We start from the raw sequence: 14,941 nt of genomic DNA, 5'->3' as shown, positions 1-14,941 counted from the left end.
TTTTACATTCTTGTACTAATGTTATAATTCCAATAAATCTAACACACTTCTAGAAAAACAGAACAAATTAAGACACTTAAAATCCCATGAGAGATCTAACACCATGAAAAAGGTAACTTAGCAAACAAACTAAAGTAACAAAACACATTAATTAGGAATTAAGGCCTAGATCCTCAAAACATGCTTAGGCACTTGAAATCCCAGCAATTTCAACTGGAGTTAGGCAGCTAAATACTTCAGGATGTGGGCTCAAACCTTCCTTACAGTCAGTCCAGTGGACTAAGCCACATTTCAGCACCATTTATTACTGAAACAGACAGGTAAGTGGAGCAAAAACTGTAATGCTTACTGCAAGATCACTGTACAGATGGTCACCAAAATAAAGCACTTTGGATCCACGCCAGCCTGTTAGCCTCAGAAAGTCAAATAAATTTCCCTGAAGAGAAAGAGAGAACAAAAAAATGTCAATATAAAGCAAACATCTTTTCTTTCCAAGCAGTGATATTTCAGCATTCTCTTAAGTAGTTCAGTGGAATATCAAATTCCTATTAAAGCAAGGTAAGACAAATTAATGTCACATGGGAATTCATGTATTATTTAACACACTGTCCCAAAACAGTTAACCACTCTTAAAAGTGCAATGCTTCAAATGTGATAACATAATTCAATATCCATGCCATAGTATCTTTACAAACTCCAGATATTTTAATGGCACTTACAGAAGTTTACGTTCTGTACTTCACTCAGTTGCAGGAGTGGGACCAATCTATTTTCACTTCTGTAGACATTTCATCTGGTTCTCACCTCTCGTCCAGTTTGCCATCTGGATTTCTCACACTGGGAAATGTTTAGATGAAAGCATCTTACCCATTTACTACCACAGGGCAGGGCAGTTTTTTCTATTAGCTTCCTTTTTTTTTTAAAAAAAAAAAACAGCTTCAGAAAAAATTCTGGATTTAGATTACTTATCAGTAACTCATTTCTTCCTCCAACCTGATTATTTGACCTCCCAATCACACTTTTGGGGCCAGACCCCCTGCCTTTAGCTCCCTGGCCACTGATTCCCCTGCTGCACTGTGCCATGTGGGCACCCCCAGCAATGCCCTGGGGCAGGGGCAGAGGCAGGAAGCAGAAGTCTGAGGAGGGAGGAGGAGCCTGGAGACCCAAGCTGTTGCTGCAGCTGGAGCAATGGGAGGGGGTGGGAGGCAAGAAAGAGTGGCATCTAGCTGAGAGCTTGGGGCCCTGCAAGTTAACTGCTCATGGGCCACATGCAGGTCCATGGGCCCCTGGTTAGACGGGTCTCGGCTTAGGCAAGCGTAAAGGAGTTCAATGCTTTTGACCTTGTCAGATGGTAAGAGTTAATCAATGCTATCACATATTTCTGGCAAATGTTTCATAGACATTAGGGCTGGAAGGACCTCACGAGATCGGGTCCAGCCCCCTGCCCAAGGGGCAGGAAGTCAGCTGGGGTCAAATGATCCCAGCAAGATAAAAATTCAAGTGGTTTATTAAAAGTGTTCAGAGTAGGTGCTTGTACCATTTCTGGTGGGAGTCTATTCCAGGCTCTGGGGATTCAGACGGTGAATAAGTTTTTCCTTATGTCCAGCCTAAAATGGTCTTCCAGCAGTTTGTGACCATCAGACCTTGTCTTCCCTAGGGGTGCCCTGGTGAACAGATGTTCTCCCAGTTCATGATGCACACCCCTTATATACTTATAGGCTACCACCAAGTCACCCCTGAGCCTTCACTTCTCCAGGCTGAAGAGTCCCATGCCTCTTAGCCTCTCTTCATAAGGCCTATTCTCTTGTTCTCTAATCACGCAAATGGCTCTCCTCTGGACTCTCTCAAGCTTCACCATTTCCTTTCTAAAGTGCAGAGCCCAGAACTGGATGCACTAGTCCAGCTGCAGCCTCATCAAGGCCGAGTTAAGTAGGAGGATGACTTCTTGGGTCTTGCTTGTGATGCATCGGTAGATGCAAGTCAGTTTTGTTTGCTTTGCCAGCTGTGGCATTGCATTGGTGGCTCAAGTTCATCTTGTAGTCAATTATGACCCGCAAGTCTCTTTCAGTCATGGTGCTAGTGAGTGTGGCACTGCCGAGCCTGTAAGTATGATGTGGATTTTTTCTCCCGAGGTGGAGCACCTTGCATTTCTCCGTGTTGAACGCCATCAGGTTTTGATCTCCCTCCCCTGCAGGCCTGTCCAGGTCACCTGAATCACCAGCCTATCCTCTAGCATGACCATGCTTCCCCATAATTTGGTGTTGTCAGCAAACTTAGCCAGTCCACTTCTGACCCCCAAACCCAGATCATTTATAAATATATTAAAAAGAGTACAGGTCCTAGTATTGAGCCTTGGGGGATGCCACTGGTCACCATGCACCATGTTGACTCTGTTCCAGCGACTATCACTCTGGGTCTGACCACAGAACCAGTTCCCCAGTCATTAGACAGTAAGGTTACCAAGGCTGCAGTTCCCCAATTTTACCATGAGGACATCATGGGAGATGAAGTCAAAAGCTTTTCTGAAGTCCAAATATATGATATCAACCTCTTCTCCTTTGTCTAGGTGAGGCATCACCTGGTCACAGGTGGCCAGGCAGGTGAAGCCTGCCCATAGTGAAGCCATGTTGGCTCTCTCAGAACGTTGCCTTCCATTAGCCTGTTGGTAATGGATTCTTTGATGATTTTTTCCAAGATCTTCCCAGGGATTGAGGTCAAAACTGACTGACCTGTAGTTACCTGGATCATCCTTCCTTCCTTCCTTGAAGATAGGCACCACACTGGCCCTCTTCCAATCTTCAGGAACCTCTCCCATGTACCACGAATTCTCAAAATATCCTTGCCATTGGCGGTGCTATGATGTCAGCCAGCTCTTTTAGCACTCTTGGCCATCCAGGACAGCTCATTTGTGGATGTCCAGCCTCTCAAAAAAGTGTTCCCTTACAAGATCTTCACCAATTATAGGCATATCCTCTCCCTTACCCTGGTAATCCTGTATTCTGTCAGGCAGGGTGATCCCTTTGGGCTGTTGGAAAACCAATGCAAAGTAATTGTTAAGGAGATTAACTTTTTCCATTGGATGTCAGCTGCCCTACTGGTTCAGCAATGTTGCCCTTGTTTTTTTGTCTGACTTCCCACATATCTGAAGAAGGACTTTTTATTGTCCTTGATTCCTGTGGCCAATTTGAGTTTGGTTTTAGCCTTGACTTTCCTAGACCACTCCCTACAGGTGCAGGCCAGTGCTGCTCCTTAGTGGTATTTCTCTATTTTTAGATACAGAAGGTCCATGAATTCCCTATTTAGGCACAGGGTCACCCAGCCCTTTTGCTACCTTTCTTATGGGCCAGAACGGACTTCCCTTGTGCTTTTAGGATTGTGTCCTTAAGAAGCAACCACTCATCATGGATTCAGCCCATAGACTTTTTGAGTCAAACAGAGCTAGTCAAGACTTCCCTTATGTTACCTGACCTGCTGATTTTGTCATTTTTACTTGGTGGGCTTGCACTGGTGGTTGACTGCCCACCCCCCGGGCTACTAGCTCTACTGCAGTGTTAAATGAACCACCTCCCTTTCAACCTCTTACTTTGATTCATGTTGCTGGAAATCATGTTCGCTCCTATAGTTGCAGATGTTGCTCAGGTTTTCCCAACAGCTATACGGAAAGGCATAATTGACTTAGTGGCTAGCACATGGGACTAGAATTCAGGAAATCTGGCTTCTATTTCCAGTGCTACCATTTGCATGGTTCAGTCACTTCCTTTGTGCCACTGTTTTCTTCTCTGTTAAACCAGTGCTAGCCAGCTGCTTTAGTAAAGGATTTTGATATCTATTGATGAAAAGCTAGGTACTTGATGCACTGTACAGTCAGTCAGGTTGGTTCCTGGAATACTTTCACTCTTCTGACATTCTCTCTCAAGAAATGCCCTATACATGTCAGGTCCAAGTGGCTATTCAGACTCCTAACCTGAGCCTGACCTCATGACTTGACTTATGACCTTATATCAGTGATTTTAAACTATACCCTGGGGTGCTGCAAGATCCTTTTAAAGGTGATGCAGTATATATATTACCAAGTTAAGTGTTTCTTTCCCTACACTTGATTCACAAGATAAACCCAGAGACTTCAAACAGGAATCCATTCAGATAGGAAAACATTCTGACCTGCTGTGGACTTTCCGAGTTATTTACAACAGAAAAATTATTTTTCTACAGTCAAAAATTAGTGAAAGCTACAAGTTGACTTCTTCCATGGTTTGCCTCGAGTATTAAGAAAGGGTGCCTTAAGTCAAAAATTTTAAGACCCACTGCCCCTATACAGTAATAGATAAAACACAATTTTTCAGCCTCAGGAGTTGCATGCTAAACTTAAAGACAGTGCAAAGGCGTGTGTAATGGATAGAGAGAGAACAGGACAAGAAAAACATTGTATAGGCAAAACAGTGGTAGGCAAAATACAACCTTCACTCACCAGGATGCAGGTCCGGCTGCGGCTGTCCCCCCTGCTGCTTTGTGATGCTGAGCAGGGCTCATATGTTGGTGCTCTACCCCTGCCCATGCCATTGCCCCTCACTCCCCAAGCACAACTCCCCCAGCCCTGCCAGCGTCCCTCGCTCCTGACACCTGCAGCTCCTCCCATTCCCCCTCACTCCCAACCTGTAGCCCTCTGCCCCACAGCCCTGCTGGAGGGGGCCCCCAGTTGCCAGGGCTGTGGGACCATCCTGCTCTGAGGGCACTAGCTGCAGTTGGCCAGCAGCACCTGAACCTCAGCTCAGGTGGCGGTGGCAGCAGCTGCTGCAACCAGAGTGAAGCACAAAGTGCCCCCGCATTGGGTGGCAGAGCCAGAGCAGAGCCTGTGGGGGGTGGAAGAGGAAGCAGGCTGAGGGGCTCAGGGCTCCACACCCCACTGCCCTCCCCACGGGGGCTTTCACAGCAGAGTGGGGCAGGGAGGGTCAGTGCCACTGCTGTCAGGAACACTATGCTGGCTCCACTGCCTTGGTGAGGTGCCCCCTGCCCACCCAGAAGCAGCGGGGGCCAGGAAGGCATCTTACAATGGCAGTGTGGCTGGCATGGGGCTCCCAGCAGTGGTGGTGGCAGCACCAAACCTCTATCGCAGAGTTGCGTCCCCTTCCTCCTCCCCCCCAGCCCCCGCCGCTGGGTGGGCGAGGGATGACTCATCATGGCAGTGTGGCTGGCACAGGGCTCTCAGCAGCAGCTGTACCAAGCCTCCCCAGCCTGCTCTGCCCTCCTGTGCCAGGTCCCACCCGCTGGGCCACAGAGGCCCCCAGGGGGAGAAAGCAGCTAGCTGGGGAGCCCTGCAGCAGGCAGCCCACATCCACCACCCTCCCACACCCAAATCTGGGGGGGATGTGTCCCCCCACCATGCCTTCCTAATGGATCATCTCTAGCACCCAAACTATCCCCAAGAGTACACACAGCAACAGGGAGCCAGTGCCCCCACTAACCCCCCCAGACGAAACACCCACTTTACAGAGACATGTCCTAGGCAATCTCCAGAGTGCATCATTAAGCAGAGAACTCCAGCCTTCCACACTTACAGAGGTGTCTTGAAGATTGCCTGTGGAAGGGTGCCCAAGGGAATCTGAGGCATCTCTCTAAGTGGGGAGACACTGTCCTACAAGATTGGGCCCCTCTCCAATGCAAGACAATAGGCAACATGCTTTGCCCAATGAGCAGATCTGCTGTGGCAGGATACTTCCCTCTAAAGCTGATGCACTTGGAAATTAAACAGCTGTTACCAGAGTAATTCAAACTGCCGTTACGTGTCAACTACAGATGCACCAATACATTGGTATGATATCGGACCAGCACAGATATAAAGCGAATTGACTATATCAGAAAATCGGCCTGATATGGTAGATAATTTGGCTAATAAATGGCCCGTCCATGCACGCAGCTGCAGTGCAGCACGTAGGCAGCAAGGAACACCGGCAGGCAGTTTAGAGAGCTGCATGCAGCTGGTAAGTCTGGTGTGGTAGAAGGGGAGGAGGGAGGGCAGAAGATCTAGGCCCCTGCAGTGAGGGAGGAATGGGGTTGGGTCAAGTGCTGCCCAACCAGGGTGGGGCAGACGCAGGACAGAGTTGTGGCTCATCCGGGGGGAGGGGCGGGGGGGCAGCGGCTCCCACCGCTGTGTGCTGCTCATCCAGGAGCTGCTGGTCTGGGGCTCCTGCCACTGCTCCAGCAGCTCATCTGAGAGGGCATGGCGGGGGTGTACCCCCCAGATCTGCGTGGGGTGGGGCAGGGTGGGCTCTTCCCAGCAGGATGCATGCAGGGCTGGCAGCAGTGACACCGAGGGTACTACAGGGGAGCTGCAGCCACCCCAAAATTTGCCACAGCCCCCCCCAACCCTCCTCTCAGTGCCACTGCCACCCACCCTGCGCAGCCCTACCCCACCCCACGCAGATCCGGGGTCACATACACCCCTCCCCCACACCCTGTGAGGGGAACGGAGGGAGGAGCGGCGGGAACTGTCGGATCAGTGTCGGCCAACATGCCTCCTTAAAAATTAACTATCGGTATCAGCCCCAAAAATCTGTATCGGTGCACCCCTAACGTCAACTTTTTGTAGCCAGGACTTGCACTTAAGACCAAGATCATCTTAGCACATAGGTGGACAACTATTTTAACTGGAGAGACACTTAATGAGTTTTGGTAAGCTGTCAAGGACTACACACAAAATATTTTAGAAGATATCATTTTAACAATTTAAAGATGAAAAACAAATAATATACTAAAAAAACAAAACATGTACTATGACATATTTTAATGTGATTTCAAAAAATATTTTTGTCCTGATTTATGATTTAAGTAGTATATCATAATAGCTCAAAATAATGTCTCTCTCATATATTGGGTGTATGCGCACAGTGGGGTACTTGTGGGGGGGGGCGGCTGCCCATAAGCTAGGTGCCAGGAACCAGCTGCAAGGGTGGAGGTGGGGAGGGGAGGTCAGAGCTTGACCAGGAGGTGCAGTCTGCAGCCCCCCTCCCTCTGCCAGTCTGGCCTACTGTTGCCTCTGCAGTGTTTCACATGGGGTTGAGCCCTGCCCACTTCCACCTGGGGCAGACCACCAGATGATCCCAGTCCCAGTCATCATACACAGCTTCTCAATAGGGTTGGTCGTGATGCAGCTTCAGCTGCCCAAATGTTGCTCAGCACCCCCCCTACCCTCCAGTGGCTCCTCTTCCTCCTACTCAAGCCTCTGTTGCACTGTTTTGGGTAGGAGGGAAACTGCAGCTGGGCAGCTCCTGTCCCAGCATGCAGGCCTCCAGCTCCTGGCTGCCTTCCACCCACTCTGCCTGCAGGGGGTTGCTCACTGCATCAGGCTGGTGGAGTGGGTGGAAGGCAACTCGGACCTGGAGACAGAGCCCCATGAGGTGGGGCAGGAGCTGCCTGGCTGCAGCTTCCCCCTTGCCTGGAGCTCCAGATCTATTTCCTGACTGCCTATCATTTACTCTGCCCGCAGGTGGCTGCTCATTGAGCTGGGCAGGCAGAGTGGGTGCAAAGCAGCCAAGAGCTGGAGCCCCACATGCAGTGGCAGGAGCTCTCTGGCTGTAACTTCCCCCCGCCCGGAGTGGCACAGCAGGGGCAGAAGCAGGAGGCGGCAGAGCAGCTGCTGCTGGAGGCAGGGGGAGCCGAAAAGCACCTGGGCAGCTGCAACCGCACTAGGAGCAGCCCAGTCAGAAAGCTGTGCACTGGTCAGAGCCAGGATTGTTCAGCAGATGCAGGCAGGAGAACAGTATGGGCTGCCCCAGCAGGGCTCACCCCCATGTATAGCACTGCAGGCTGGATAAATTGGCAGGCACCTACTTGTGAGCTGGATCCAATCAGTTGGTGGCCTACATCCAGCCCACAGGCTGTATTTTACCTACCCCCGTTTTAGCAGCACTTCATGCCCTTAAATAAAATCAGCCACCACAAATAGCCGGATGAACTGGAGCAAAGCTCACATTACAATAGATTTTCCGCTTAAGGGATGCTGCCCCAGGGCTTTGCCAGAAATGCGCAAAAATTAATATAGCTAAATTAGTCCCTATCGTTCTAGGAATGATTAGAAAAGTAACTCAAAACAGTAAATATTACCTCTTTGTAGATCTTTCCTTTTTCTAGTTGGCTTATTTTGTCCCACTGCAGTGAGCCTTTGTCATCCAGTTTTCTGAATGGTCTGAAAAGGAATGGGAGAAGGCAAAACAACTCATATTTAGCTGTTACCAGATAGGGCTATAAGATCAAGTCATGTTGCTTGTTTGCAAACATATACACAAGTGAATTAAATTAGATGCGACCTTTCTACTTTCTATGTAGACTCTTATCATAGGAATAATACCTAGTCTAATCTTATCTTTTAAAAGCAATCAATCCTTCCACACCAAAGCAGATGTCCCAAAAGTCTACATTCCTTTTTATAAGCTGAGGAAAATCAACTTCAAACATTACATACAGCTATGAGGCCTTTTGCCCCAAAGGACTTCAAAGAACATTCTACCTTGACTACTGCCTCATTTTGGAACAATATATACTACTCTTAAATTCCCCAATAACAAACAGTCCCTGAAACAGAATCCTAAGGCATGTCCTGATGAGCATGCACATGTGATTTGCACTGCCTCAAAGTTGTTTGAGGTGCCACAAACCACACACAGTGCATATGCACCCATTCACTGTGCTCATTTGCAGTGCAGCACCAAAATTTGAAACTAGGAGATCCTGGTGTCAAACAAACAAACAAACAAACAACCCCCCCCACCAATAAAAAGAGTGGTGCAGCGCACAGGGCAGCTACCAGAAAAAGCGCCTGGCCAGCCATAGCCACACTCCAGCTGCCAACCAGGCTCTGAGTGGCTGGATCAGCACCGTTACTGCTCCAGGAGGCTCCCAGGACCCAAGTAAGCTTCCTCTACCCCACCTGAGTCAATTTGCCGTGCACCACAGCATGAATGCAGGAGCATGTCCTGGGACAAAAAACCAGCGACACAAATGTGCTGCTGCTATTTGTCCCACAGGAAACATCCACCCCTGCATGTACACACTTGTCTGGATGCACCTCTAAGGGCTAGCGGAAAGTTTCTTCCCTGAAACAGCCTGGCAATTAGACAGTGATGTGCCAGCAAATTTACTTTACTCCCTTCATGTGAATACCACAGATAAGGACAGTGATGAATTGCAACGAACTGGGTCCAAGATCACCAATGCATTAGGGTCCATCTTTGATGCATCATTCCCTCTTCTAGAAGTTCAAGGTCTGGTTTAAAGAAGCTCCTTTGCAGAACTCCATGTAAATAAGAAACAATGTTGAAAGAGAATTGTGGCCTGGATAGAATTACCGTTAGGATAATATACAATTGTCAGTGAAGAGTAACTATAAATGGAATGATGTCAGAAAGGCAGAAAGTTTTAAGTAGGGTTCCCCAGAGTCTGGTCTAGGCCTGGTGCTTTTTAACATTTTCATTAATGAATTCAAAAGGATTTTGATACATTGGACAATTGGCTAGGCCAGGGGTTTTCAACCTTTTTCAATCATTGTACCCCCCAGGCGGTCGGATGCAGAGTAGTGTATCCTCAGCTGCTGAGTGGCTGGACCCGGAGCAGGGAGGAGGTGGCAAGCAGCAGGATGTGCAGCAAGGGGGTGAGAGCAGCGGCAGCATGGCATCTGTACGGCCCTGCTCTCGCCCCACCCTGGCCCTGCTCCCGTGAGGCAGCAGCACGGGGTGACAGTGCTCTGCCCCCACCCGCTTCCATGTACCCCCTGGGACCTTTCAAAGTACCCCCAGGGGTATGCATACCTGCAATTGACAACCTTTGGGCTAGGCAGTAGCACTCTAAGAAGGATTCGGTAGTTTTGGTGGATCACAAAACCAAACCTAAAATCAGCAACGTGATATAGTTGCAAATCAAAGCAAATGCAGTTTAGGAATGCATTAACCGGGGTATAGTATGTAAAGTACAGGATGTGATAGTGCCACGCTACTTAATGCTGGTTAGGGTTCAACCGTAATTTAGTACGTGTCATTTAAGATGAATGTAGAGAAACTGGGAGAATTGGAAACAAAGATAATAAAAGGCTGGTTATGAGATCGTAAGAGAAAAGATTGAGAAACCCAGGTATATTTTGTTTGGAGAAAAGGAGATTAAAGGGGAGAGGGTGAACATGATAGCAGTTTACAAATATATGAAAAGGCTGCCATAGGGAAGAGGGGGAGAATTTTTTCCTCCTTGCCAGACAGCAGGACATGAAGTAATAAATTTAAACAGCAGAAAAGGAGATTTAGATTAAATTGGAGTGGGGGGAAGGGGAAGAGAGAGAGAAAGAAAAGATCCCCAACTGTCAGAACAGTAGGACAGTGGAACAAGCTGCCTGGGGAAGATGTAGAATCTCGTTCTGCGGAGAATTTAAGAGACTGAATAGGCATTTGTCTGAGATAGTTTAGGAATACTGGCTGCTTGCAGTCGCCAAACACGCAAACACATACTTTACTGGAAGCAGCAGCACATTAGTTTGACTTGGCTCTGCAGTGCCTGTATAATTCAGGTGCTTCAACAGGGCATTTTGGTGCTTTTATCTAATAGCTGATTCAATCAGCTATTAGATAAAAGCAGCAAAAAAAGCCCTACTAAAGCACACAATCTATACAGATGCTGCAGAACTAGGTCAAACTAATGTGCTCTCTCTTCTGGGCATGTGCTGGGCTTGGTGTGGGAATGCGCTGAGTTTGAAGTAAAGTTTGGTTTCCCCATCTGCAAGCAGCCAGTGTGGCCAGCATTTGTGCAGAGGATTGGACTCAATGATTCTTGAGGTCCTTTCCAGCACTATGAAGCCATGACTCATTACTGTTAAGAGTGGTGTCACTATGCAGAGAAAAAACCCAGATACAAACTGGAAAAGACTTTCTAAATACCATCTAGAATAGGGGTCAGCAATGTTTTTGGCAGAGTGCCAAAAACACACACTTGTAAGATGTCAGTGTGCCAGGGTGGATGGCAGGGGAGCTGCAAGGCAGACAAGGTTCCTTGGGTGAATTTGATATCTTTTATTAGACCAAGGAGCTTGATCCTTGTTGTGGCAGTGCAGCTCTGGCCCCTTCCCCACTCTCCACCCCAAGATGAATGTACCAAGCAAAATAATTTTGCATGCCACGCTCTAGCACCTGTGCCAGGGGTTGCCTACTCTGATCTAGAACAGATCTGTCCAACTGCCAGCCTGCCTGTCCCACAGCTGTGCAGCAGGGGAGTTGCCTGGGGAGGAGCCTGAGCAATGCCAGTGTTAGGGTGACTACATTTGGATCTTGAGGAGCACTGGATTTGCAGCTGAATACAAGGCTTTACTCTGTGTCTCAGCGAAGCTGCTGACCACAAGGCAAAATGATATATTAAAAACACCATAGAAAACTGCTTGCCTAAGCGTTTGCAAACAAGGTCATAGTGTTGTAGAGTATAGAGCCCATTGTGTAAGAAGAACAAGATGCAGCCCACCAGCTATCATCAGGAGATAAAGCAGAAGCAAGACTTTGGAGATGAAGGAGTCAGCAAGAAACCAGAGAGAACCAGCAAGTGACCAGAGGAAGCCGGGGGTAGTCTTGAGCATGCGCTCTTAGCAGAGGCATGTAAATGAATAAAATGCATAGGCAATTCCATGCTAATGAAGTAAACAGTAAACTGAGGCAGAGCTTGAGATAGGAGGAGATATGGATGGAACCCGAGGAGGGACAAAAGTCAGGTAAATGTTAATGAGCATGATCCAAGGTGTATAAAATGTGAAAAAAAACCTAATGTTCACTGCTGCTCCCCTGGTTTCACAGGCTGTGTCTGTGAGGGAGCTTGCCTGAAGCTGTCTTCATTCTGAATAAAGCTGTTGCGAACAATATTTGCTGGTGTTTCCTCCCTGCTTCCTCTGGGTAATGAGTAACAGGATCAATGAGCGATTGGATTGTCATCTCCCTAGTCATTGGGCACCGCAGGGAGTCGGGGTCTAACATCTTGGCGTAGTCAGCAGGATTCGACACACATTTGGAGGGGACTGATCATCCCGATCCTACTAGGGTAAGGCCTAGTTACGTACTTATGCACAAGTGTACTAGGTTCTTTTGGGCTGTCTCAGCTATTGTACCCCGTCTTTTATCTTTCCCCAGTAGCATGGCAGTGGGTTCAGAGGCTCTTCCTCTGTGTGGGAGGGGTCAGGGTGACCTCCATGTTTTTATTGAGAGTTGGGTTAAACGGACTGGGGGTCCGGGACCCCAGGAGAATCCATCAGGCCTGGCTTGGATTACAGCCTGGGGTTGGGTTGAGGGAATTTTAAGTGAAAGATCACAGAAGCAGACCTTCCATAAAGCAAGTGCCCTCCAGGCTTTAGCTTGGAGTGTTCAAGATTTCACCTCCAGACTGCTAACACCTAAGAGAGCCTCAGAGTGAAGCCTGCACCCTGGCCAGATGTACCTTAACTCTGATGGCAGCCCTAGGCTTAGTAGATATAGAATTGTTTAATCATCTGTATTGTTGTTTTTTTTGTTCTTGCTCTGTATCAATAAATTCACCTATTATCAACTGGCAGGTATTGTGGTCAGTCTGAGGATTGGGTCCGTCCGGAACAAAGGTATACGTGCTGGGTTTAAATCCAGTCCAACAATTAGCAACCCCACCAGGACACAAGAGTAGTAACCTGACTGATTAGAGAATTTGCAGAGGGGTTAGCTAAAACTTGTAGTAAGGTAAAGTTATATAGGAAGTAACTAAAGTTATAAGTATTGTGCAGGAGATGTTGTTTGTTACTTCTAGCCAGGAGACTTTGTTTGTCCAGGTCAGGCAGAGTAGTGGAGATAAGTATATGCTGTGGTCCGCTTGGAATTAAGTAAGAACCTCTTATTGTGTTTACAATAGGAAGCTAGAAAGCAAAGAAAGTCATGTCTCTGCTGAAAAGGCTGTGTGAACGAAAAAAAAGTCCTTTAACTCTAAGGTCCCTGGGAGAATAATTACAATCTTCTGTGGAGAAAAGATAAGAGCAGGTGTGCGTTTGGTGTGGAATTTGTAAAGTGTAAGGATAAGACAAAGTGTTATACAGGCAGTACAGCTTCAAAGAAATCAAAGACAGTTAGAGAAAATGTGAAACAGACACTCTAGGATCCTATGCACCAGAAAATAGAGGCAGAGGTAGCACAGAAAAAAAAAAAAAAAAAGGTATGTTACTACACATCCGCTCAGACAGTGGCAGAGAATTTGTGGTTAGAAGCGAGGGGAAACTTAGTTCTTCCCCACCGTGCCTCTCCAGGAACAGTAAAGAGCCTAGAAGAGATAGAGATTGTTATAAGAGCATAACAGCTTGTTTTAGGAAACATCAGGTTAACAGTTGTGTAAAGAGAGATCAATGTCCAAAATTTAAGTGACTCTGAGCAGGGAAAGAGGAGTGGGCTTATCAGAGGCATGATTTTTTTTCCTCTGCAAAGGCATAGGTTTAAAGGTTTCCTTTTTAAGGTAGGAAAAGTTTTATTGAAAGGGATTGTGTGTAGTGTGTAATTTGTCACCCACAGTCTTAGTCTTTTGGGGAAACTTTCTTGGTCCTGAAGTGAAGCTTGCTGGGTTGTACAGCTGTAAGAGAGAAATTTCATGAATAAATTAGTTTGCAAAGACCAAGCAAGAAGGGGCCACTGATGAAAATGGATTGTGAAGCCTGTAGCCCAGAAAGGATATGGTTAAGATCTGTTAAGAAAAGGAAAACTAGAAGTTAAGTAAAACCTAGAAAAAGTGTTAGGATTCTGAAGAGTTGCTAAAGAAAGGAAAAAAGAAAGCTCTAATAAAGAGTCTGCAGAGCCCTAAAAGACCAAGTAATCTGACAGTCCAGAGAAGGGGCACAAAGAAAAATCACTGTTAGAGCTGCCAGAGCCAGGAGCCTGCAACCTCAACTGACCCAAGTGGAGGCCAAGGAGCCCAGAAGTCAGAGGCTGTGCCCATAAGAAGTAAAGAAGACCACAAGCAAAGCCAGCCACAGTGTATAAGAAGAAAAAACTAACCAAGAGGGGTAGACCCTCCCTTTTTGTCCTTGTGTTTTACAGGATAGAACCACCACTGAAGCATCATGAAGTTTGCTGGATACAAGAAAGAAATCAAGCTTAACTGTGTTGTGTGTAATAACTCGTATGGTTAAGGGCTTGCAGGCCAAGCCCTATGAGGAGAGACTAGGGCACCTGGACCTCTTCAGCCTCTGCAAGAGAAGGTTGAGAGGTGACCTTGTGGCTGCCTATAAGTTCATCACGGGGGCACAAAAGGGAATTGGTGAGGCTTTACTCACCAAGGCACCCCTGGGGGTTACAAGAAATAATGGCCATAAGCTAGCAGAGAGCAGATTTAGACTAGACATTAGGAAGAACTTCACAGTTAGAGTGGCCAAAGTCTGGAACGGGCTCCCAAGGAAGGTGGTGCTCTCCCCTACCCTGGGGGTCTTCAAGAGGAGTTAGATAGGCATCTAGCTGGGGTCATCTAAACCCAGCACTCTTTCCTGCCTACGCAGGGGGCCGGACCCTAACATCTATGAATAAACTGAATAAACTATGTTTTACTATGTCTGTAAAATGCTATTACTACAGATGATTGTGATGTCAACTATGCTGGACTATGAAATGTAAAGCAGAACTTCTTGAAAAGCTATGAAATACCTGAAGAGTAGCTACAAAAATGATACATCATGCAAAGCATCACCTCCATGACCTCACAGAGTTCAGCCATGCCAAAAATCAAGAAGGCTCCTGAATTATTTGTTTTATTGTCATCCTTTGTTTCCTTTTCAAACCCTTGTTTTTGTTTTGTTTGTGTTAAAATTAATATATTTTAGTTTATATAATAGAAATAGTAATTTAATGTAGTTTTATTAATTCCCCAAATTTGTGCAAAAATTAGGAACACGAAGTAAAGTGATAGAATCCTAAGAAAGACCAGGGCC

The 14,941-nt window shown here is 47.0% G+C and overlaps 1 protein-coding gene across 2 annotated transcripts in view; it reads right to left on the bottom strand.

Annotated features, from left to right (window-relative positions):
• The window catches only part of NT5DC2 (5'-nucleotidase domain containing 2), a 59,180-nt gene that overhangs the window by 11,734 nt on the left and 32,505 nt on the right, over positions 1 to 14,941 (bottom strand). For both annotated transcript variants that reach the window (XM_059716089.1, XM_019490001.2), the window contains 2 exons: positions 8,101 to 8,182; positions 350 to 436 (listed from right to left, as the gene is read on the bottom strand). In XM_059716089.1, coding sequence (XP_059572072.1) covers positions 350 to 436; positions 8,101 to 8,182 — 169 coding nt within the window. The remainder of the gene's footprint in view (positions 1 to 349; positions 437 to 8,100; positions 8,183 to 14,941) is intronic.

The sequence above is a fragment of the Alligator mississippiensis genome, chromosome 12 (genome assembly GCF_030867095.1).
Source record: "Alligator mississippiensis isolate rAllMis1 chromosome 12, rAllMis1, whole genome shotgun sequence".
NCBI lineage: Eukaryota > Metazoa > Chordata > Crocodylia > Alligatoridae > Alligator > Alligator mississippiensis.
This window is presented reverse-complemented; position numbering and strand designations above follow the sequence as displayed.